This window comes from Zootermopsis nevadensis, unplaced genomic scaffold (assembly GCF_977971745.1).
Source record: "Zootermopsis nevadensis isolate Lab colony 2312 unplaced genomic scaffold, Znev_1.0 Znev_ptg000002l, whole genome shotgun sequence".
Classification (NCBI taxonomy): Eukaryota; Metazoa; Arthropoda; class Insecta; order Blattodea; family Termopsidae; genus Zootermopsis; species Zootermopsis nevadensis.
The window spans coordinates 21,478,520-21,504,518 of record NW_028259134.1 but is presented as its reverse complement, the minus strand read 5'-3'; the positions used below and the strand labels follow the sequence as shown (position 1 = coordinate 21,504,518).

The following is a 25,999-nucleotide window of genomic DNA, read 5'->3' as shown; positions in this document are numbered from 1 at the left end:
TTTCAAAGGCACATATCTCCCGATCTGTAGGAATCTGAGAGCTAAAACTTATGTCACGTTGAGATAACGTACATGTCATCGTCATGTATCAGTCACGTCAATGTATGTCCAAGGGTTTGGAGGATAGAGACATTTTAATTTTTCAGGGGTATTCGAAATTCAATTTTTCAAAGGCACATATCTCGCGATCTGCAGGAATGTGAGAGACAAAACTTATGTCACTTTGAGGTAACGTACATGTCATCGTCATATCAGTCACGTCAATGTAAGTCCAAGGGTTTGCAGGATAGAGACATTTTAATTTTTCGAAGTTATTCGAAAGTCAATTTTTCAAAGGCACATATCTCGCGATCTGCAGGAATGTGAGAGACAAACCTTATGTCACATTGAGGTAACGTATATGTCATCGTCATGTCTCAGTCACGTCAATGTATGTCCAAGGGTTTGCAGAATAGAGACATTTTAATTTTTCGAAGTTATTCGAAAGTCAATTTTTCAAAGGCACATATCTCCCGATCTGTAGGAATCTGAGAGCTAAAACTTATGTCACGTTGAGGTAACGTACATGTCATCGTCATGTATCAGTCACGTCAATGTAAGTCCAAGGGTTTGGAGGATAGAGACATTTTAATTTTTCAGGGGTATTCGAAATTCAATTTTTGAAAGGCACATATCTCGCGATCTGCAGGAATGTGAGACACAAAACTTATGTCACTTTGAGGTAACGTACATGTCATCGTCATATCAGAGTCACGTCATTGTAAGTCCAAGGGTTTGCAGGATAGAGACATTTTAATTTTTCGAAGTTATTCGAAAGTCAATTTTTCAAAGGCACATATCTCCCGATCTGTATGAATCTGAGAGCTAAAACTTATGTCACGTTGAGGTAACGTACATGTCATCGTCATGTATCAGTCACGTCAATGTAAGTCCAAGGGTTTGCAGAATAGAGACATTTTAATTTTTCGAAGTTATTCGAAAGTCAATTTTTCAAAGGCACATATCTCCCGATCTGTAGGAATCTGAGAGCTAAAACTTATGCCACGTTGAGGTAACGTACATGTCATCGTCATGTATCAGTCACGTCAATGTATGTCCAAGGGTTTGCAGGATAGAGACATTTTAATTTTTCAGGGGTATTCGAAATTCAATTTTTCAAAGGCACATATCTCGCGATCTGCAGGATTGTGAGAGACAAAACTTATGTCACTTTGAGGTAACGTACATGTCATCGTCATATCAGAGTCACGTCAATGTAAGTCCAAGGGTTTGCAGGATAGAGACATTTTAATTTTTCGAAGTTATTCGAAAGTCAATTTTTCAAAGGCACATATCTCCCGATCTGTATGAATCTGAGAGCTAAAACTTATGTCACTTTGAGGTAACGTACATGACATCGTCATGTCAGAGTCACGTCAATGTAGGTCGAAGGGTTCGGAGGATAGAGACATTTTAATTTTTCGAAGTTATTCGAAAGTCAATTTTTCAAAGGCACATATCTCGCGATCTGCAGGAATGTGAGAGACAAAACTTATGTCACATTGAGGTAACGTATATGTCATCGTCATGTCTCAGTCACGTCAATGTATGTCCAAGGGTTTGGAGGATAGAGACATTTTAATTTTTCGAAGTTATTCGAAAGTCAATTTTTCAAAGGCACATATCTCGCGATCTGCAGGAATGTGAGAGACAAAACTTATGTCACATTGAGGTAACGTATACGTCATCGTCATGTCTCAGTCACGTCAATGTATGTTCAATGGTTTGCAGGATAAAGACATTTTAATGTTTCAAGGTTATTCGAAACTCAATTTTTCAAAGGCATATATCTCGCGATCTGTAGCAATCTGAGAGCTAAAACTTATGTCACATTGAGGTAACGTACATGTCATCGTCATGTCAGACTCACGTCAATGTAAGTCCAAGGGTTTGCAGGATAGAGACATTTTAATTTTTCGAAGTTATTCGAAAGTCAATTTTTCAAAGGCACATATCTCCCGATCTGTTGGAATCTGAGAGCTAAAACTTATGTCACTTTGAGGTAACGTACATGTCATCGTCATGTCAGACTCACGTCAATGTAAGTCCAAGGGTTTGCAGGATAGAGACATTTTAATTTTTCGAAGTTATTCGAAAGTCAATTTTTCAAAGGCACATATCTCCCGATCTGTATGAATCTGAGAGCTAAAACTTATGTCACTTTGAGGTAACGTACATGACATCGTCATGTCAGAGTCACGTCAATGTAGGTCGAAGGGTTCGGAGGATAGAGACATTTTAATTTTTCGAAGTTATTCGAAAGTCAATTTTTCAAAGGCATATATCTCGCGATCTGCAATAATATGAGAGACAAAACTTATGTCACATTGAGGTAACGTATATGTCATCGTCATGTCTCAGTCACGTTAATGTATGTCCAAGGGGTTGCAGGATAGAGACATTTTAATTTTTCAAGGTTATTCGAAACTCAATTTTTCAAAGGCATATATCTCGCGATCTGTAGCAATCTGATAGACAAAACTTATGTCACATTGAGGTACCGTACATGTCATCGTCATGTCAGAATCACGTCAATGTAAGTCCAAGGGTTTGCAGGATAGAGACATTTTAATTTTTCGAAGTTATTCGAAAGTCAATTTTTCAAAGGCACATATCTCCCGATCTGTATGAATCTGAGAGCTAAAACTTATGTCACTTTGAGGTAACGTACATGACATCGTCATGTCAGAGTCACGTCAATGTAGGTCGAAGGGTTCGGAGGATAGAGACATTTTAATTTTTCGAAGTTATTCGAAAGTCAATTTTTCAAAGGCACATATCTCGCGATCTGCAGGAATGTGAGAGACAAAACTTATGTCACATTGAGGTAACGTATATGTCATCGTCATGTCTCAGTCACGTCAATGTATGTCCAAGGGTTTGCAGGATAGAGACATTTTAATTTTTCAAGGTTATTCGAAACTCAATTTTTCAAAGGCATATATCTCGCGATCTGTAGCAATCTGAGAGACAAACCTTACGTCTCATTGAGGTAACGTACATGTCATCGTCATGTCAGAGTCACGTCAATGTAAGTCCAAGGGTTTGCAGGATAGAGACATTTTAATTTTTCGAAGTTATTCGAAAGTCAATTTTTCAAAGGCACATATCTCCCGATCTGTAGGAATCTGAGAGCTAAAACGTATGTCACTTTGAGGTAACGTACATGTCATCGTCATGTCAGAGTCACGTCAATGTATGTCCAAGGGTTTGCAGGATAGAGACATTTTAATTTTTCGAAGTTATTCGAAACTCAATTTTTCAAAGGCATATATCTCGCGATCTGTAGCAATCTGAGAGACAAACCTTACGTCTCATTGAGGTAACGTACATGTCATCGTCATGTCAGTGTCACGTCAATGTAAGTCCAAGGGTTTGCAGGATAGAGACATTTTAATTTTTCGAAGTTATTCGAAAGTCAATTTTTCAAAGGCACATATCTCCCGATCTGTATGAATCTGAGAGCTAAACCTTATGTCACTTTGAGGTAACGTACATGTCATCGTCATGTCAGAGTCACGTCATTGTAAGTACAAGGGTTTGGAGGATAGAGACATTTTAATTTTTCAGGGGTATTCGAAATTCAATTTTTCAAAGGCATATATCTCGCGATCTGCAGGAATGTGAGAGACAAAACTTATGTCACATTGAGGTAACGTATATGTCATCGTCATGTCTCAGTCACGTCAATGTATGTCCAAGGGTTTGCAGGATAGAGACATTTTAATTTTTCGAAGTTATTCGAAAGTCAATTTTTCAAAGGCACATATCTCGCGATCTGCAGGAATGTGAGACACAAAACTTATGTCACTTTGAGGTAACGTATATGTCATCGTCATGTCTCAGTCACGTCAATGTATGTTCAATGGTTTGCAGGATAAAGACATTTTAATGTTTCAAGGTTATTCGAAACTCAATTTTTCAAAGGCATATATCTCGCGATCTGTAGCAATCTGAGAGCTAAACCTTATGTCACATTGAGGTAACGTACATGTCATCGTCATGTCAGAGTCACGTCAATGTAAGTCCAAGGGTTTGCAGGATAGAGACATTTTAATTTTTCGAAGTTATTCGAAAGTCAATTTTTCAAAGGCACATATCTCCCGATCTGTTGGAATCTGAGAGCTAAAACTTATGTCACTTTGAGGTAACGTACATGTCATCGTCATGTCAGAGTCACGTCAATGTAAGTACAAGGGTTTGGAGGATAGAGACATTTTAATTTTTCAGGGGTATTCGAAATTCAATTTTTCAAAGGCATATATCTCGCGATCTGCAGGAATGTGAGAGACAAAGCTTATGTCACGTTGAGGTAACGTACATGTCATCGTCATGTCAGAGTCACGTCAATGTAAGTCCAAGGGTTTGCAGGATAGAGACATTTTAATTTTTCGAAGTTATTCGAAAGTCAATTTTTCAAAGGCATATATCTCGCGATCTGCAGGAATATGAGAGACAAAACTTATGTCACATTGAGGTAACGTATATGTCATCGTCATGTCTCAGTCACGTTAATGTATGTCCAAGGGGTTGCAGGATAGAGACATTTTAATTTTTCAAGGTTATTCGAAACTCAATTTTTCAAAGGCATATATCTCGGGATCTGTAGCAATCTGATAGACAAAACTTATGTCACATTGAGGTACCGTACATGTCATCGTCATGTCAGAATCACGTCAATGTAAGTCCAAGGGTTTGCAGGATAGAGACATTTTAATTTTTCGAAGTTATTCGAAAGTCAATTTTTCAAAGGCACATATCTCCCGATCTGTATGAATCTGAGAGCTAAAACTTATGTCACTTTGAGGTAACGTACATGACATCGTCATGTCAGAGTCACGTCAATGTAGGTCGAAGGGTTCGGAGGATAGACACATTTTAATTTTTCGAAGTTATTCGAAAGTCAATTTTTCAAAGGCACATATCTCGCGATCTGCAGGAATGTGAGAGACAAAACTTATGTCACATTGAGGTAACGTATATGTCATCGTCATGTCTCAGTCACGTCAATGTATGTCCAAGGGTTTGGAGGATAGAGACATTTTAATTTTTCGAAGTTATTCGAAAGTCAATTTTTCAAAGGCACATATCTCGCGATCTGCAGGAATGTGAGAGACAAAACTTATGTCACATTGAGGTAACGTATATGTCATCGTCATGTCTCAGTCACGTCAATGTATGTTCAATGGTTTGCAGGATAAAGACGTTTTAATGTTTCAAGGTTATTCGAAACTCAATTTTTCAAAGGCATATATCTCGCGATCTGTAGCAATCTGAGAGCTAAAACTTATGTCACATTGAGGTAACGTACATGTCATCGTCATGTCAGACTCACGTCAATGTAAGTCCAAGGGTTTGCAGGATAGAGACATTTTAATTTTTCGAAGTTATTCGAAAGTCAATTTTTCAAAGGCACATATCTCCCGATCTGTTGGAATCTGAGAGCTAAAACTTATGTCACATTGAGGTAACGTACATGTCATCGTCATGTCAGACTCACGTCAATGTAAGTCCAAGGGTTTGCAGGATAGAGACATTTTAATTTTTCGAAGTTATTTGAAAGTCAATTTTTCAAAGGCACATATCTCCCGATCTGTATGAATCTAAGAGCTAAAACTTATGTCACTTTGAGGTAACGTACATGACATCGTCATGTCAGAGTCACGTCAATGTAGGTCGAAGGGTTCGGAGGATAGAGACATTTTAATTTTTCGAAGTTATTCGAAAGTCAATTTTTCAAAGGCACATATCACGCGATCTGCAGGAATGTGAGAGACAAAACTTATGTCACATTGAGGTAACGTATATGTCATCGTCATGTCTCAGTCACGTCAATGTATGTCCAAGGGTTTGCAGAATAGAGACATTTTAATTTTTCAAGGTTATTCGAAACTCAATTTTTCAAAGGCATATATCTCGCGATCTGTAGCAATCTGAGAGACAAACCTTACGTCTCATTGAGGTAACGTACATGTCATCGTCATGTCAGAGTGACGTCAATGTAAGTCCAAGGGTTTGCAGGATAGAGACATTTTAATTTTTCTAAGTTATTCGAAAGTCAATTTTTCAAAGGCACATATCTCCCGATCTGTATGAATCTGAGAGCTAAAACGTATGTCACTTTGAGGTAACGTACATGTCATCGTCATGTCAGAATCACGTCAATGTAGGTCGAAGGGTTTGGAGGATAGAGACATTTTAATTTTTCAAGGTTATTCGAAACTCAATTTTTCAAAGGCACATATCTCCCGATCTGTTGGAATCTGAGAGCTAAAACTTATGTCACTTTGAGGTAACGTACATGTCATCGTCATGTCAGAGTCACGTCAATGTAATTACAAGGGTTTGGAGGATAGAGACATTTTAATTTTTCAGGAGTATTCGAAATTCAATTTTTCAAAGGCACATATCTCGCGATCTGCAGGAATGTGAGAGACAAACCTTATGTCACATTGAGGTAACGTATATGTCATCGTCATGTCTCAGTCACGTCAATGTATGTCCAAGGGTTTGCAGGATAGAGACATTTTAATTTTTCGAAGTTATTCGAAACTCAATTTTTCAAAGGCATATATCTCGCGATCTGTAGCAATCTGAGAGACAAACCTTACGTCTCATTGAGGTAACGTACATGTCATCGTCATGTCAGTGTCACGTCAATGTAAGTCCAAGGGTTTGCAGGATAGAGACATTTTAATTTTTCGAAGTTATTCGAAAGTCAATTTTTCAAAGGCACATATCTCCCGATCTGTATGAATCTGAGAGCTAAACCTTATGTCACTTTGAGGTAACGTACATGTCATCGTCATGTCAGAGTCACGTCATTGTAAGTACAAGGGTTTGGAGGATAGAGACATTTTAATTTTTCAGGGGTATTCGAAATTCAATTTTTCAAAGGCATATATCTCGCGATCTGCAGGAATGTGAGAGACAAAACTTATGTCACATTGAGGTAACGTATATGTCATCGTCATGTCTCAGTCACGTCAATGTATGTCCAAGGGTTTGCAGGATAGAGACATTTTAATTTTTCGAAGTTATTCGAAAGTCAATTTTTCAAAGGCACATATCTCGCGATCTGCAGGAATGTGAGAGACAAAACTTATGTCACTTTGAGGTAACGTATATGTCATCGTCATGTCTCAGTCACGTCAATCTATGTTCAATGGTTTGCAGGATAAAGACATTTTAATGTTTCAAGGTTATTCGAAACTCAATTTTTCAAAGGCATATATCTCGCGATCTGTAGCAATCTGATAGACAAAACTTATGTCACATTGAGGTACCGTACATGTCATCGTCATGTCAGAATCACGTCAATGTAAGTCCAAGGGTTTGCAGGATAGAGACATTTTAATTTTTCGAAGTTATTCGAAAGTCAATTTTTCAAAGGCACATATCTCCCGATCTGTATGAATCTGAGAGCTAAAACTTATGTCACTTTGAGGTAACGTACATGACATCGTCATGTCAGAGTCACGTCAATGTAGGTCGAAGGGTTCGGAGGATAGAGACATTTTAATTTTTCGAAGTTATTCGAAAGTCAATTTTTCAAAGGCACATATCTCGCGATCTGCAGGAATGTGAGAGACAAAACTTATGTCACATTGAGGTAACGTATATGTCATCGTCATGTCTCAGTCACGTCAATGTATGTCCAAGGGTTTGCAGGATAGAGACATTTTAATTTTTCAAGGTTATTCGAAACTCAATTTTTCAAAGGCATATATCTCGCGATCTGTAGCAATCTGAGAGACAAACCTTACGTCTCATTGAGGTAACGTACATGTCATCGTCATGTCAGAGTCACGTCAATGTAAGTCCAAGGGTTTGCAGGATAGAGACATTTTAATTTTTCGAAGTTATTCGAAAGTCAATTTTTCAAAGGCACATATCTCCCGATCTGTAGGAATCTGAGAGCTAAAACTTATGTTACTTTGAGGTAACGTACATGTCATCGTCATGTCAGAGTCACGTCAATGTAGGTCGAAGGGTTTGGAGGATAGAGACATTTTAATTTTTCAAGGTTATTCGAAACTCAATTTTTCAAAGGCACATATCTCCCGATCTGTTGGAATCTGAGAGCTAAAACTTATGTCACTTTGAGGTAACGTACATGTCATCGTCATGTCAGAGTCACGTCAATGTAATTACAAGGGTTTGGAGGATAGAGACATTTTAATTTTTCAGGGGTATTCGAAATTCAATTTTTCAAAGGCACATATCTCGCGATCTGCAGGAATGTGAGAGACAAACCTTATGTCACATTGAGGTAACGTATATGTCATCGTCATGTCTCAGTCACGTCAATGTATGTCCAAGGGTTTGCAGGATAGAGACATTTTAATTTTTCGAAGTTATTCGAAACTCAATTTTTCAAAGGCACATATCTCCCGATCTGTATGAATCTGAGAGCTAAAACTTATGTCACTTTGAGGTAACGTACATGTCAGAGTCATGTCAGAGTCACGTCAATGTAGGTCGAAGGGTTTGGAGGATAGAGACATTTTAATTTTTCGAAGTTATTCGAAACTCAATTTTTCAAAGGCACATATCTCCCGATCTGTATGAATCTGAGAGCTAAAACTTATGTCACTTTGAGGTAACGTACATGTCAGAGTCATGTCAGAGTCACGTCAATGTAGGTCGAAGGGTTTGGAGGATAGAGACATTTTAATTTTTCGAAGTTATTCGAAAGTTAATTTTTCAAAGGCACATATCTCCCGATCTGTAGGAATCTGAGAGCTAAAACTTATGTCACGTTGAGGTAACGTACATGTCATCGTCATGTATCAGTCACGTCAATGTAAGTACAAGGGTTTGGAGGATAGAGACATTTTAATTTTTCAGGGGTATTCGAAATTTAATTTTTCAAAGGCACATATCTCGCGATCTGCAGGAATGTGAGAGACAAAACTTATGTCACTTTGAGGTAACGTACATGTCATCGTCATGTCAGAGTCACGTCAATGTATGTCCAAGGGTTTGCAGGATAGAGACATTTTAATTTTTCGAAGTTATTCGAAACTCAATTTTTCAAAGGCATATATCTCGCGATCTGTAGCAATCTGAGAGACAAACCTTACGTCTCATTGAGGTAACGTACATGTCATCGTCATGTCAGTGTCACGTCAATGTAAGTCCAAGGGTTTGCAGGATAGAGACATTTTAATTTTTCGAAGTTATTCGAAAGTCAATTTTTCAAAGGCACATATCTCCCGATCTGTATGAATCTGAGAGCTAAACCTTATGTCACTTTGAGGTAACGTACATGTCATCGTCATGTCAGAGTCACGTCATTGTAAGTACAAGGGTTTGGAGGATAGAGACATTTTAATTTTTCAGGGGTATTCGAAATTCAATTTTTCAAAGGCATATATCTCGCGATCTGCAGGAATGTGAGAGACAAAACTTATGTCACATTGAGGTAACGTATATGTCATCGTCATGTCTCAGTCACGTCAATGTATGTCCAAGGGTTTGCAGGATAGAGACATTTTAATTTTTCGAAGTTATTCGAAAGTCAATTTTTCAAAGGCACATATCTCGCGATCTGCAGGAATGTGAGACACAAAACTTATGTCACTTTGAGGTAACGTATATGTCATCGTCATGTCTCAGTCACGTCAATGTATGTTCAATGGTTTGCAGGATAAAGACATTTTAATGTTTCAAGGTTATTCGAAACTCAATTTTTCAAAGGCATATATCTCGCGATCTGTAGCAATCTGAGAGCTAAACCTTATGTCACATTGAGGTAACGTACATGTCATCGTCATGTCAGAGTCACGTCAATGTAAGTCCAAGGGTTTGCAGGATAGAGACATTTTAATTTTTCGAAGTTATTCGAAAGTCAATTTTTCAAAGGCACATATCTCCCGATCTGTTGGAATCTGAGAGCTAAAACTTATGTCACTTTGAGGTAACGTACATGTCATCGTCATGTCAGAGTCACGTCAATGTAAGTACAAGGGTTTGGAGGATAGAGACATTTTAATTTTTCAGGGGTATTCGAAATTCAATTTTTCAAAGGCATATATCTCGCGATCTGCAGGAATGTGAGAGACAAAGCTTATGTCACGTTGAGGTAACGTACATGTCATCGTCATGTCAGAGTCACGTCAATGTAAGTCCAAGGGTTTGCAGGATAGAGACATTTTAATTTTTCGAAGTTATTCGAAAGTCAATTTTTCAAAGGCATATATCTCGCGATCTGCAGGAATATGAGAGACAAAACTTATGTCACATTGAGGTAACGTATATGTCATCGTCATGTCTCAGTCACGTTAATGTATGTCCAAGGGGTTGCAGGATAGAGACATTTTAATTTTTCAAGGTTATTCGAAACTCAATTTTTCAAAGGCATATATCTCGCGATCTGTAGCAATCTGATAGACAAAACTTATGTCACATTGAGGTACCGTACATGTCATCGTCATGTCAGAATCACGTCAATGTAAGTCCAAGGGTTTGCAGGATAGAGACATTTTAATTTTTCGAAGTTATTCGAAAGTCAATTTTTCAAAGGCACATATCTCCCGATCTGTATGAATCTGAGAGCTAAAACTTATGTCACTTTGAGGTAACGTACATGACATCGTCATGTCAGAGTCACGTCAATGTAGGTCGAAGGGTTCGGAGGATAGAGACATTTTAATTTTTCGAAGTTATTCGAAAGTCAATTTTTCAAAGGCACATATCTCGCGATCTGCAGGAATGTGAGAGACAAAACTTATGTCACATTGAGGTAACGTATATGTCATCGTCATGTCTCAGTCACGTCAATGTATGTCCAAGGGTTTGGAGGATAGAGACATTTTAATTTTTCGAAGTTATTCGAAAGTCAATTTTTCAAAGGCACATATCTCGCGATCTGCAGGAATGTGAGAGACAAAACTTATGTCACATTGAGGTAACGTATATGTCATCGTCATGTCTCAGTCACGTCAATGTATGTTCAATGGTTTGCAGGATAAAGACATTTTAATGTTTCAAGGTTATTCGAAACTCAATTTTTCAAAGGCACATATCTCCCGATCTGTATGAATCTGAGAGCTAAAACTTATGTCACTTTGAGGTAACGTACATGTCAGAGTCATGTCAGAGTCACGTCAATGTAGGTCGAAGGGTTTGGAGGATAGAGACATTTTAATTTTTCGAAGTTATTTGAAAGTCAATTTTTCAAAGGCACATATTTCCCGATCTGTATGAATCTGAGAGCTAAAACTTATGTCACTTTGAGGTAACGTACATGTCATCGTCATGTCAGAGTCACGTCAATGTAAGTACAAAGTGGATTCGTCTGGTGACGGGCTCTTGTGAACGCGGTAATGGACACCTTCTGGTTTGCCAACTGAGCCACTGTCAGCTTCTCCGTGGTTTAGGTTATCGGACAAAATCGTACAGGCCTCGGGATGTCATTACGTATTTCCCACTGGGTATTCGAAAATTCTGTAATTTTTTTTTAACATTCTCGTCATAATCGTAAATGTTCCGTCTGTACCTCTGGGATATTTAACCACATTTTTTTAAAGGTTCGGTAGGTCACATCCTGTAGTTCGAATCCCGCTAGGATCCTTGCTTATTCCCTACGAGGCGTGACTTGCTGTAAAGTCATGATGTTATGTAACTGCTGAGGTAATTCTACGAGGGCGTGTCTAGGGAATGTTTTTACTTTCCAATCTTCACAGCGTGAAGGCGAAGTTCCCACGACTACAACGCCAAAGTCCATAGAGGAGAAACTTAACCAAAGTTAGCACATGCTAGTACAAGTACTGTGCTTAAGATGTTGTTAAGCCATTTGTGTAGTGCAGGGGTTCTCAACCTTCTTCTCTAACGTGCCACTAATTCTGATTTAACCCATCAAATGTACCACTAACCAAACGCTTACCACTCAACATTGGCTCGCGTACCGTAGGTTGAGAAACGCTGGTGTAGTGCATTGTTTTCCGTACCTTGAAATTCTTTTGGCATTGAAAAATACTACCAGAGTTGTGCATAAAACAGAACTTTGAATTTCTCAATGAAAAACCAAAATTTAACGTAAGATTTGAGGTTTTCGCAGCTGTGAGTATGAAGATTTCTGTCTTCTGGGTTGTTTCGCTGATGATGGAGGCAGTATGACCCCTGAAACGTTGTTAACATCTACCAGACTACACAGCGCAACAACCCAGAAGACAGAAATCTTCGAAATTTAACGCTCTGAAGCCCAGTTGTAAGAAGATGGAGCCAGTCTTTGGCGAGGGCTGTTTCGCCTCAGGTAAAGGTGGAAATACTTCCTAGGTTTAAGCGTGGAGCTATACCTCCAGTCCCCCTATACATCTTTGTGGCGTCGTGCTTAATTAAGCAGCGGTACTACTGCATCTTTATCTGGACCCTGGAAGCTGAGAGCTGGTTGGGATCTTGATCTTGTTAGTGTCCGCCCATTCTTTCGTTAATGGAGACATCTCTCGGACGTTGATGAAGATGGACTGCTTTACGGAGGTGCGTCATCACGCGAACAGATTTCCGTCTGGGCTGTGAGTCATCGCGATGACATCCCCCCGAGGTTGTCTTCTGCCAGTGCGGTCAAAATGCGGAAAACGATTGGTCGTAGTCGTGATGTTTCTTGATGCCAGGAAGTTCACGAGATTCTGTCATGAACTTGACGTAATAATTTATGGAAAGATAACTTTGCACAAAGTAGGATTATTTTGAATGTTCTGTAATGACTTACTTTGGAGTGAAGGGGGGAAAAAAAGGAGAAACAGGGCGAAGGATCCCTTTGCCTTCTACACGCCCACAAGGACCCCGTCCATTGCAACTGAACAACGGCGTGAGGTAACCCCCGTATGAGGCTTGTATTCAGAAGATCGGAGTTCGTTCCTGGCTGAGCCTTTTATAGTAGATTTTCGCTTGCTCGGGGGCGAGTGTTGAGTAGCGGAGTGCCTTGAAGTGTGTCACGATAATCTTCCATCTTTCGCAACTGAGCCGGATGCCTTTGTTCAACGGTTAGATCGGTTTAATGTCTGTGAGTTCTCCTCCGTCTTTGCCGACTGAGCTTTTGGCTCATTTATGTTTACTCAAATGTCAGGACCTCTTCTCAGAACCACTCACGTTCGTCGTTTCTTCGAAACAGGTTTTTGGACCAAGGTTTTACATGATTTTTCTCGGTAGGAGTTCTTCACGCTGTGGCTTGGGCGAAGAACGCTTTGTAGCCTCGTTTGTTTGTGTCTGTCACTTTTCTTTGTTTATTGAGAATGGGATCTCCTCTGGCCACTAAAGATGCTCCAGTCCTTGGTCGGATTTGCCCAGCGAAAGTCTTGGAGAACGACTTTGCAACAGATTATGGATGTTATGAGTAGGCCCAGTTGATGCTGCGATGGGTGGTTTCCCATCTCAGAAATATGCTTTAGTCGGGCCGCACTTGACAGAAACACGTGAACGATGTAAACAGGACGCGGTTGTCTTGGGCACAGGACAGATTCTACTCTTCACGTGTTTTCATGTCTGTGGATTTTCTCGAAATTTGCGACAGATCACGTATGGGGAATGACCGAAGCTGTTTTCTAATAATTGGGTTACTGATATGTAAATTTCTAGTCTTGACAGAAGCTTATGTCTTGGAAATGTCCATTTCAGGTATGTTTTCTGTTACAGGTGGCCGAGGAGATGATGAGGTCGAAGGCATCGTTGTAAGTACTCATACCTTTACTATAATTAAAAGCTTTAGGTATTTTGCAGAAGTATGAACTTCCTTGTGTGTTGGCCTAGGTAGTAACACTTACTTAAAGAAAGGGACCGTCATCTGTTCTTTCCAGAACTTCTCGCTTTGTAACAGTTTGGTTTTGATCTGATGGAAATATTTGAATCTGGATTGGTTTGCGTATTCTTTCTGAAAGCGCAGAAGGGTCATCTCTGAAATTCCCCTCTGTAATCAAACTTAAATATTGTAGCATAAAGTATACCAAATATTTGTCACGTCGTCTCCCTGATCCATTAATCGTTGCTTGCCAACAGAAATCTGCAACAAAGCGAGCTAACAGTGTGCCAAGGCGAGGGATATTTTCTGCTATTAAGTCTGTCCCGTCCACACCTGGTGAGTATCGTTTTGAGTTCACGCATTTTGAATTGTCCTGCTACCAGACATTACTGGTCGTTAGAAATATGTAATCCTTGCAGTACGGGTCGTCAGGTTGCCATGAAAGTTAAGTAACCAGATTCTGTGAAAATCTTTAGTGACATGAAGTTGAAAGAATGCTTGTTGTTGTAGGTACAGTTGAATGTTTTTTCCTTGAAATTTTACCAATTCAGTTGCTGCTCGTTCCAAGTTTTTCTTCACATAGCGTCCAAAGTGGAAAATGAGAAACAGAAACCTGTTGAAGGAAGTTCAGAATAATATTAAAATGAGTCTGAAGTGTCACGTAATAATGTAAGAGGACCGCTGCTTGGTGTGGTACTGGCGTGTAGTGATGGCATGATGCGTTTCTGTGTGATGCTTTGGCTGGTCACAGTACTTTGACAAACCTGGAATCCATCATCTGTGCATGTATCTGTATTCTGTTAACATTTGGGCAAGAGGCGTGTCACCTGAATTTTCTCCCAAAACTTCAGTTTTGACATAAAGTGCACCCAGTAAATTTTACATGACTGACTACTCAAGAACTGTTGAATGAATTTCAACGAAATCTTAATTTCAGAAGTTTTACTAAAATTTTTTGACATTTTCCAGTTTGGGTGAAATTTGGGTGTGAGTAATGGACACTACTTGAAAATGTACATGTGTAACTCATGAAGTGTTTGTTGGAGCAAAAAATTTATGAACAAAACTTGAACACTTTTTCTGTAAGTCTGTTATTATTGAGGTAATAAAAATGTATTTTTTACAAATTGTAAATCTAGGAGTAATAACAGAGTAAAAGCGCCAGAATTGTTACATTCCGTACATTTCCGCGAGTAGGCTTCTTGATTGGACTGCATGAAGCTTTGATTGCATTGGTCATGCTTTATATTCTCAAGTCAGCGTAACTTCCAGGCGTGTCCCTTACTGTGGGTTGTGTTGATGGGTTCCAGGAGGCTTTCAGTAACAGTGTTTGTCAGATGCATTAGGTGTTTGTGTTTGTGTTCTGTGCTAACACTTCTCTTACCTGACCCTTTGCCCTCTCCTTCCTTGTCCCTTTCTTATTCTTGGATTGCTGCTGCTGACTGTGCATGCCGAACAGCCCCCCCTGGAACCGGGAGCAAGATACAGAGAACTTCGTCCCTGCGGCGGCCGACACCATCTGCAGGAGGTATGTCCCGATACTTACTCGGTCAGTCTCTGTCTGTGCGCTGCTGACGACAACACATTCTGGGATTCTGAATGGAGTTAAATCAAGATTAATTTGAGTTTTTAGCTGGATTATAAGTAGGAAGACTAATGCTGCTCTTATCAGAACCCAATGTTATCAATGCTGTGAAGCTGCATAGTTTGATGGTAAAAATGTTTTACAGTTTTCATCTCGTATCTTCGGTTGATGTTTATCTTGTATTTAGATGTTGTAATATCAGTTCTGCTAATGTCCAACATGAAGCATGCAATGTTTCGTATTGTATGTGCATTGTTTTTTTGCTGAGAATTAGCGTTTATGGTTTTCCGCAGTCTCTGCGGGCAGTTGTTATATTACCTACAACTAGACCACTGTTGCTTCCTTGCAGATCACATGTTTCAGAATACAGTTTATATTGTTTTAGCGTCGTTGTCTTGTTCTTTCACTGGGATCGCTATACTAAGCTCTGTCAGTTTTTAGTGATGGTGTTGTTTACTGGGTGGTGGCATTTATTATACAGTACTTGTCGTGAGAATTCACAGTGTGTTATCATTGCAACATTTGTCTCTCTTCATGAACTGTGAGCAAAAGTGTAATATGATTAAGCAAAGAAAAATTAAACATAAGTTAGTTGGAGGTTAGAAAACTCCGGTACCTGAATATTAATACTGAACATTTTCAGTTTTGTAAAAGTGAACGAGTTTCAAGTATAATCAGAAGACACATAGCCATGTATATTGGTTGTCTTTTCGTAAAGGTAATTATGTTTCTGCCATGCAGTGCCACATCGGGGACCTAGACCAAGATGCATACTGAGCAGTTATTGCTGTAAGTCATTCTTGTGTTGTGGTTCCTGTAATAGCACACCTGTCAGCTGGTTGTTTGTTGGTACATTATCGTATTACACTGATGGGGAGTGACACGTTGCTGCTCACAGAACCTGTTCACAGTAGACAACCTTCATTGTCTCGAGGAACAGTTGGACCTTGAATGTCTTTTGCAGTGAGAGTCATCTATAAGATTATGGGACATATTTTAGGAGATATTTGTTGCACGAGTACAGTTTGAAGTTATGTCTTACTTTGCTTACTTTTTATGAACTCTTCTGGCATCATTTCCACCAAGGATATGTCAGCGTGTGAAACGCCTCCACATATCTCCTACGTTTTCGTATTTTTCTTCACTGTTTAACAGTATTTATCTTTTGGTTAAGTTGTCTTGATCTTGGTTGATCTTTGGATCTTCAGTTTCATAGTTTTCACTGTTCGTCTGAGTTTGTTACACTAATTAGATCAAAGAAAGTGAAATTGCTGGGCATGTAGTTTGCATAGGTTAAATGAGATATGGATACAAAACTGTGGCACTCAGACGTCAGGGGGCATTGATGAAATAGTATTGAAATGGATTTTAGAGGAATAAGGTGTGAAGTGGTGCAGAATATGGTCCATCTGCGGATTTTTGTGGACATTGTAATGGACCTTTGGGTTTCATAGAATTAGGGAATTTTGTGATAAATTCTCAGTGAAGACTTGACTTTGTTGCTTGGGTAGTTAATATTACGTGTGTCAGTTGCGTTACCAAACTAACCACCTTACAGAATTATAAAATTTCGAACTCCATTTTACTGAGTTACATAATTATGACTTTACTAGAGCAACGCGCTCCTTTTGGAGCGCTTTCTCTAATCTGATATTTTACTTCTTTACGTCGCTGTTCAGAGGCCAACTGTTCTTGGTCAGTCAACTTTCTATGTCCAACTCCACCCTTGCAAATCTTTGTCTTAAAATCGATCATAAAGTCAGTTTTTGTAATAGTTTTCGTAATCGTAATATATCGAATGAGTATTATAACTTGAATGAGTAGTATTATTAGTATCAATTTATTTGTTGGTGTTGGCACTTCAAATAGTTGATAATGTCTTCTTTCACTTTTCTTCATTTCTTAAATAGGTCTTTACGTCTCTGTTTGGAGGCCAACTGTCAGTCAAATCTTCATTTTCGAGAATGCGATGTGCTGCTTCTGGGGCAGTGATCATGCGACTGTCTTGGTAGTTGGTGATCTCGTCGTTGTGAAGCGTTATTTGTTTGATGACGACGACAAATCACAAATTTTTATAGTAGAATATAATGTACGCTACTTTCTGTACATATTTGGAATGATTCTTTTAACAGGTCAGGCTGGTGCAGTGGATGAAGAGACATTCAGTAGGGCATTTGAAGATGTACCAACCATTCAGTTATTCTCTGCACGAGATCTAGAGAAGCAGTTGACGGTAATACGTGAAACAATTGCTGACCCCAACAAGGACTGGTCCAAGAGGGTAGATGCAGTGAGTAACACTATTCATCATGTGCAATATATTTTGAGGGTCTACTGATGTAACTGATTCTGCAGTTGATGTAGTGATATTAAATTACTCATGCAAGCAATTATGTAAGTCCACATATCGTAGTTAGTATTTTATACCGCATGAAGACGTTAGTTTTTGTGTTACGAATAAACATGTTTAGGCTTGTTAGTAATAATTGTGTGTCCAGGCTATGAGACAGATTGGGTTTTATTATTTGGAAAATCCACTGGCATTTTACAGGTCCATTGTCCGGGAATGATCCGTAAACTCTGGATTGAATGATAGGTGTTGTGCAACTTGAAACATTCTTACACTGAAAGAAATAAATTCATATCTCAGTCTGGACAAAGTTTTAACCAGTCTTTGACTTAAGCGTTTGAAGCCAAAGCTCATCTAAATGATAGTTACAGATTTAATCCCTATTTTAAAGAAAATACGACATGTCTTCAGAACAAACATCATTTTAATTAATACAGCTTAAGGAAATAATCATTGTTTGCTCTGAGAATCTTGCAAAATCCATAAATACATACACTTTATTGGTAAAATGATGTTAGCGTGTGGTACATAGAGCGAGTGGGTTAAAGACTGTTGTCTTGGATTACAGTTGAAGAAGGTTCGATCCTTGGTCATTGCTGGGGCATCAAGTTTTGATGAATTTTACGCTCACCTCAAGTTACTGGAGCCCTCATTCCAGACTTCCGTCAAAGATCTCAGGTATGTCACCATGATGTCATGTCAACAAAAGATTTAAAGGAAAAATGGGTGTGTTTTGTGCTTTAGTTAGTCGTTTTACATTGATTTTAATAAAAGAATACAGTGTTTCAAATAGTTACACTGCATTTTTGCCACACTGTAGATCACAGGTGGTCAGGGAAGCATGCTACACGATAGCATTCCTGTCGGAGCAGTTGGGCCCCAGGTGTGACCACTTTGCAGAAGATCTTCTGAACAGTCTCATCAGTCTCATCCAGAACTCAGCCAAGGTGAGTTAGTATTTTTGTAGTGCATTGGGATTACTTTAGAATTATGGTTTTCATTTTATTGTGGTTTCAGTCTGAAGTGTACAAATTGTATGCTCCATTATCCATTTTCTGATCTAAAACTTGCTGCTTCTAACGTTCTGCCATGAAATACGAGGGTGAGTCTAATGAAAACCGTAATTTTTTTTTTAAATTTAATTTATTGAGTGAAAGCGGTACACAACTATATCATTCTTCTACATAGTCTACATTTCGTTCAATACAGGCCCCTCCAGCGTTTACGAAGTGTATGGATTCCTCTAGAAAAAAATTCTTGTGGTTGTCTGCGCAACCACTCATGCACCGCCTGCTGTATCTCTTCGTCAGAACGGAACTTCTTTCCTCCCATCGCCTCTTTGAGTGGCCCAAACATGTGGTAATCACTTGGGGCTAGGTCTAGTGAGTATGGCAGATGTGGAAGACACTCAAAGTGCAAGTCTTGGATTGTTGCAACTGTTGCACGGGCAGTATGGGGCCGAGCATTGTCATGTCAAGGACACCTCTAGTCAAAAGTCCACGTCGCTTTGATCTGACTGCAGGTCGAAGATGATTCTTTAAGATTCTTCACTGATCAAAAAACGAATTACAGAACGTTGTTCTTCTTTCGTGCACGTAACTAGTGGAGCAGCCATTTTCAAATTGGCACTGTGATGGCGATTTGTTTGTCTGCATTATACTACCACCTATAGGATACTCTTTATATCATTGGTAACATGTCTGCCAACTTATAGGACAATGGCGCGATATTTCGAATTTTTATCTCAGTTTTACGGTTTTCATTTGACTCACCCTTGTATTTCTCTGTTTTTGCTGTGCGGACAAAATGCGTTTCATGATTTGAACAGGTTACCTACTGTAGTTTAGGAAATCTGGGAGACTGTGTTCAATTGGCTGGATACATATCTCAAATGCGGGATGCACAGTATGAGGATGTGAGGAACAGACTACATGAGAAGGCTGAAAATTAAAACCTTTCAGGTTTCTCGTGATAAAAAACATGCATTCATGGCCCCAGACCAAATATTGCTGTGAGGGCTTCTGCTTTATGTTCAGGAATCTCTCCTGGTGACCGCTATAATGAATAAATTTTTCATGTTTTTCTCCAGTCATTCCAGATAAAATGCAGGGATAGTGTTTTTAAATACACTGTGACCACTTCCTCATCTTTCAGTCATCCTACCGCTTCCTACTTTATACCCTATGTAGTTTAAAAGTGGCATTAAATAAACTAAGAATCAGTTAGTCTGTCTGACTGCAGCAAAGTTTATTCGTATGATGGAGCTCTGATGATTTTGTCGGAAGTGAAATATTCCAGTATTCAGAGCCCTCGTGGCGAAAATTTATTGTATCAGTGTGTTTAAAATGTGCCACTGCTTTATATTTTACAGATAATGGCATCAGCTGGCGTGGTGACGGTGAGATTCATCATCCGGTACACACATTCACCACGCCTAATTCCAATCATCACCCAGAACCTCAACTCGAAATCAAAAGATATTCGCCGCGCATGCTGCGAATTCTTAGAACAGCTGTTGCACTCCTGGTCAACGCATTCTCTGGAAAGGCACATTGCACTGCTACAGGATGCCATCAAGAAGGGCATTTCCGATGCAGATCCTGAGGCTAGGCTGTGTGCCAGACAGTAAGTCATATTCAAGAGCATTATGAGCGGGATAACTTGGGTTTGATTCCTGGCAAGAGCATGGATTTTTCTCTTCACCATGTCCAGGCTACCTCTGGGTTCCATTCAGCATCTTGTTCATTGAGTACTGAGGGTGGTCTTTTTTAGGGTTTTAGAGAGTTAAGACTCTGTGGAGTTAAATTTTTAACCGTCACGTCTTCGTGGCTTGGTGCTTAATTAAGCGAAGGAACAACAGGTAAGTATGTGTGTGTGTATTCAGGAAACATAAGCACAAAACCAAATCAAGCTGTGCAAGATGCTTATAACATGTTTATACAGTTGGAAAGATGTTAAATGGAGTTAAAATACTTATTTTAAAATGCAATGATGGTGTTGGTCTTCTGGGTTGTGACACCATGTATGCTAATTTCATTATTTTGAATGGCTAAGAATAGAGTTAATTACTAATACATTTGTTTAGGTAGTGGGAGTGAGAATATGGGCCATTTTGAAGTGAGGATACAGAACGAGATGGTGAACGTTGTAGGTGGTACATGTGCAAGCCGTTGGGTTTAAAATGTCATGTTGTCTGCAGGGCATACTGGAGTTTTCGAAGTCACTTCCCAGAGCAGGCGGACTCACTTCTGAACTCCCTGGATATCCAATACAAAAGAGCTCTAAATGGAGATCTAACACTCTCAAACTCCAGCTCAACTAACTCCTTACACCACCAGGGTGGAGGCTCGACGGTGTCTCGTTATGGCAGCGGAGGTACCACGCCCCGAGTTCGACTGCCCAGCAGTGCCACTGGTAAGCCTTGCTAATGGGGCAAGTCACATTGCCAGGGAAGGCTCCCCCCAACACAAATTGTAGATTTCAGAATATTTAAATGTGAGGCAAGAAGTGGTTTGGATTTATACTATATATAAATTTAGATTATAAAGAACAGTCACGGACGTGACGGGGATTGAACTTGATGATGATGTCAGCCCATTCAGTGAAATTATTATTTAATTGTTAACATGTATATGTACTGTCCCTTATTGGCCCAGGAACCCTGTTTGTCTGTGGTGTTTTCTTGAATGCATGTAGAATTACAGCCGTTATGTATGCACATGCATGTTGAGAGAAACGGTAGTATAGCAAGCAGTGTCATCCAAGGAACTGTATCATGTGATAGTTCAGCGCTTCTGAACCTGAGGTCTACAAATTCTGTTTTGCGTTATATTGCGTATGTTTTACTACGGTGACAAAAGTGTCTACTCTACAGCTATCAGCTTGTTCTCATTATTAATTTCCTTTTAGTGATTTAAATACGTAATATTGATCATGACTACGTTTTAGTATGGAGGCACACTGACTTAACGGTATGTTAGGTTTCTGTCGACTTTAGATTAATTCTTGCCCAGAGGTTTCCACAGCTGGAGTTCAGTGTATAACTTCAGCTTTTTGGTGAGAACCGCATTAAATATTTGGTATTTACAAACGTTTTGTCAAACATTGCAGTTGCAATTTTCAAGGCACCTGCAGTGTTTGCTGGAACATTTAACACCAAATATTCGACATAGCTCTCGCCTAGATTTCTACTTATCCTGTTGTGCATAATTTTTTATTTATAAATGTTAGATATGGTTGAATATGATTTTGTTTTGATTTTAATGCCGTATGAAGGAAATAAAACAATGTTTATTGAATGTATGTCAAAATTTAGTCTTAAGTGTGGTTGTGAATTTATATGTACTTTGAATACTGCTTTTGTTTCTTTTTAATGTTCCGAAGTTGTACATGGTGCAGAAGACAACCATCTTCAAACTTGTCACCATGAGAATGTGAAAGCTGACATTTCCTACATTTTATGACCCTTTACTTATCTGTTGCAAAAGTGGTTTATAGAACCTCATTTTAATGTTTATACATACTACCTTATCCTTGATAGAAGTGTAAAGTTATGTCTAATAATATTTTATATCTGTCATGTGAATCAAATCTGGCAGTCAAGGCTTTACTGAAGTACTGTGGGGAAATTTTGTGTGAGGGTGTTTGGTTGTGTTGGGTGTGGCACAGGCAGCACCGAGAACCTCCATCAGCAGTCACAGTACCACTCGGGTCTGCACCGCACTCCCTCGCTTACACGTCACCATCGGTCGGGTATTCCAGTGCTTGCTGCTGCGGCAAGTGGGCCCAAGTCAGTTGGTGCAGGTCTGATGTGTGTCTAGTTGTCTCTTCTTTGTTTTGGAACCACTAGAGAGTTGTGTTATGGGACACCGTTAATTTTTTGTTGTACCCTGATCCAGCTTAGTTTGCAAGCACCACCTGCAATAAGGCAACGCCAATGTAATATTATTTTATAAAGCTTGTTTGCTGTTATGACATATATGTGTATATGTGAATTTCAGCGCAACCCACTATTTGTGAGAGAACATTGTGAGATGGTTTTGTTTAAACATTCACTGCCAGCCTTGTTTTAAATGCTGGGGCATGAAGCTCATTGGTGTTATTTTGCACTATCTATAGAAAAAGTAACGTTTTACAAATTTCGGAATGGCGATAAATTAAATACATCACTCTGCCTGTAGTAGACTTTGTGGGTGTGATATTGTGTATAGCCGCCTTCGGGATACATAGGAACGTAATGCGGAACACGCAGAAATCTTTTGTTTCTCTCTTGATGTTCTTTATGAGAGACACTTTGCAATATCTTGCTGTACATTTATCACCTTTGGTGCTGAGAGTGTGTACAGTCGTATTTCAGATCATTTGTATTTTCTGTAATTTTATCAGCTTTTTGTATTCATAATTTTTGTGCTCCCATGACTTGTGCTTTGGTGGGACACAGAATGAAGCATAAGGGAGTAATAGAATGCCTGATATCATCTTTGATGTTACAGGAATGCAAAACAAAAACTGCTGTAACTCTGAAGTAGGCTGATGATTAGTTATCACATTCACAAAATGGAATTATGCAGTTTATACGCAGAGATAGAGAAAGAAAGAAAGAAATAAAACCTTTAAAGCCCAGTGGTAAGAGTTTGTTTTAACATCAGTAACTCTTTATTTTGTTTCATGGGTTTTGTATGATTCTCAGTGTAAACAGCGATTATTTTCACAAACAGTATTAACCAGTTGATCTTTGTAGCGGTGAAGAGTTGTTTTTTCTTTGCGGTGCGGACTGAATTCATAAATATTATTTAGATAGCTTTGGCATCAAAGGGTTAATGCATTGTCGTAAAAATTATCTGTTGAGCAGTTTGTATTTATAGCTAATTGGATTTCTCCAGAGATTATATAAGTATAAAAGGAGGTGTTCTAAATTGGGAATTTCAGAGCTCGCCATTATAAATTGCCTCTGCTAAATGTAAATTCTGTACTTTGGCAGTGAATGTGTTAAGATCCTTTGGAGGTTCCAAATTTATCTGACTATAAGACATCCTTGGATATGAGATGACTCTTTTCGTAATGGTTAACTTCAAATATTTTTTTTTTATTTATTCAGATAAAATTTGTAGATATTATCTCTTACAATTTAGTAACATTTCTATAGGTATATTTATTGTAATGCTTAAGAACTGAAACTCTTAAAAGAACATCAGTTACATATAAATATTTAATATGAGTATTGAAATCATTTCCTTTGGTCGAAGTGAGTATGATGGATGCTGCAGCTTTATGAAATGTAGTTCAAAAGCAGACCCACTGCTCTAGAAATGTAGAATATAGTATTGCCTGTCAGTATGGCAGCCACCAACAAAAATCTCACGATTGCTGTTCTGAATATGAATACAATTTATGAATGTGCAAGCTACTGCAGTTACATAGAAGTTGTTAAGTCGTTTTTTTTTATGGTTTTCTGTCCCCTGTATTTTAATAAGAATAAAATTTAAAGAAAAAACGTGTGTTATAGCCTGATAAATATGACAGTCTTGCTTTGCATGGTTGTTGGCATAGAGTCTATTTTTTTTATGAATTTATCATAGCTTTTTCAGATGTATATCAACCATTTTGTTTGCCTGTAAGGTGACTAGTAATTTTTTACCAATTTTTTTATTATAACGGCAGTTGTATGTAATATATTTAAAGAACTTTTCTGTAACACATTATAAGTAAAATCTACCATGATTTTGTTCATTTCAAGTATATGTGAAAGTTCTGTAATTGACTGAGTATAATGCAGAAAAAGAATTGGTGTAAAAGTAAAACTGTTGCGGTTTATTTAATGTCAGTATCCCAGAGTGTACTGTATTAAATTATAATATAATTAATGAACGGCTTGGAAAGGATATGGAAGGAAGCGGTCATCGAACAGTGCGGTTCATGTTCTTGTATGAGCGTTATATTTCAAGTCTTCAGATGTTCGATTGCAGCCATTGCTCAGCCTGTGCAGCTGTTACATTTGAATGTTGGTAGCACCTCTTTTGTCGTCACTGTCTGTTCCTTTTCTGTGCACACTTCTGTCTTTATTCTGCACTCATTCTTTTTTCTCTGAGATTTGATGTTTTGTTTTCTTGTTCAGTGCTGTTTATTTTTTTATTTATTGTTCTTAAATGAGAGCCATTACAACTCAAGTTACAGTAAGTAATCTCAGTTTTTGTTTTCACAGTCATCAGTGATCTTATAACTTGGTAACTATATAAATTGTTTAACAAATATTCAACAATTTGAGTTGAATGCACTGAATGTTCCTTCATTTAATGTTTTTGGTGTATCTTGTTAAATCAAAATTAACTGATAAAGTATGAACGTTTGTGTCTTAAGATTGAAGAGACTATTGCATTTAATCAATTCCTTGCTTAATCAGTAGAGAATGGTAATGAATCCTTGAAAATAATTTTACATTCTTATCAGTGACAAGTCTCAATCATTGGAGGCTTTAAATGCCTATGGCTCGATATGTTGGTAAGCCAAAGTCAACCCAGAATGTTGTTAACATTGAACATTTGGATGCGTTGGGTACAGATGGATCTCCCCGGCGGGGTTCTGGCCCGCCCGGAGTATCAGCTCTGCGTTCTAACAGCGCCATCGACCTGCAGGCAGCTCAGCGGGCCAAAGCTCGGGCACAGTATGCTGCCCTCGCCAGACACAAAGTGGGGTCTGGTGCTTCCCTACGTAAGTTGTAGACCACCCCTCCCTCAGCCTACCTTCAAATTGCAGTGTCAAGTCAGCTGAACGAGATATGCATACATTTGTAACATAATATTTTTCATAAAGTTTTTAACATTTTCATTACTCTTACATTTATTCAGTAATTCTTGAGTATAGTTCTCTCATGACCACATTTTATATAATTTTGTTAGAGAGATATATAAAAAATTTAATTTTGGGTTGTGCGGATAATTTGATCGGCTTTGGCTTGTTGAGACAGTCTGCACAACGTATGATTAAGGCCAGTATATCTTCTGCACTTCATAACAGTTGGTTTTCTCATAGGTACAAATTCTTTTTCTGTATTTCAGTGCATTTTTAGTTACCATACTTTGTCACATTAGTTTTCTGTACACACATTGTTTTATCATTTGAAGAGAATATTTGCAAATTCATTCCTTCATTCTGCTTGTTCTATAAAATATTTATCAATCTTCAGTTAAGATGTCCAAGTAATGAAGTTTGTAATAGTCTCTGAATTGAATGTGGGTTTCTTTCATGGCGTGGAATTTCATGCAAAATGGCAGTTAAAAATATCCTG

The 25,999-nt window shown here is 38.6% G+C and overlaps 1 protein-coding gene across 11 annotated transcripts in view; it reads left to right on the top strand.

Moving 5' to 3' along the window:
- chb (CLIP-associating protein) overlaps window positions 1-25,999 on the top strand; it is an 89,741-nt gene that overhangs the window by 38,522 nt on the left and 25,220 nt on the right. For 6 of the 11 annotated variants that reach the window (XM_087356247.1, XM_087356253.1, XM_087356258.1 and 3 more), the window contains 10 exons: window positions 13,678-13,712; window positions 14,038-14,116; window positions 15,240-15,308; window positions 17,498-17,655; window positions 18,284-18,393; window positions 18,536-18,662; window positions 20,087-20,340; window positions 20,915-21,129; window positions 22,384-22,518; window positions 25,273-25,422. In XM_087356247.1, coding sequence (XP_087212373.1) covers window positions 13,678-13,712; window positions 14,038-14,116; window positions 15,240-15,308; window positions 17,498-17,655; window positions 18,284-18,393; window positions 18,536-18,662; window positions 20,087-20,340; window positions 20,915-21,129; window positions 22,384-22,518; window positions 25,273-25,422 — 1,332 coding nt within the window. The remainder of the gene's footprint in view (window positions 1-13,677; window positions 13,713-14,037; window positions 14,117-15,239; window positions 15,309-17,497; window positions 17,656-18,283; window positions 18,394-18,535; window positions 18,663-20,086; window positions 20,341-20,914; window positions 21,130-22,383; window positions 22,519-25,272; window positions 25,423-25,999) is intronic. The other 5 variants (XM_087356267.1, XM_087356296.1, XM_087356286.1 and 2 more) reach the window with 3 other exon arrangements.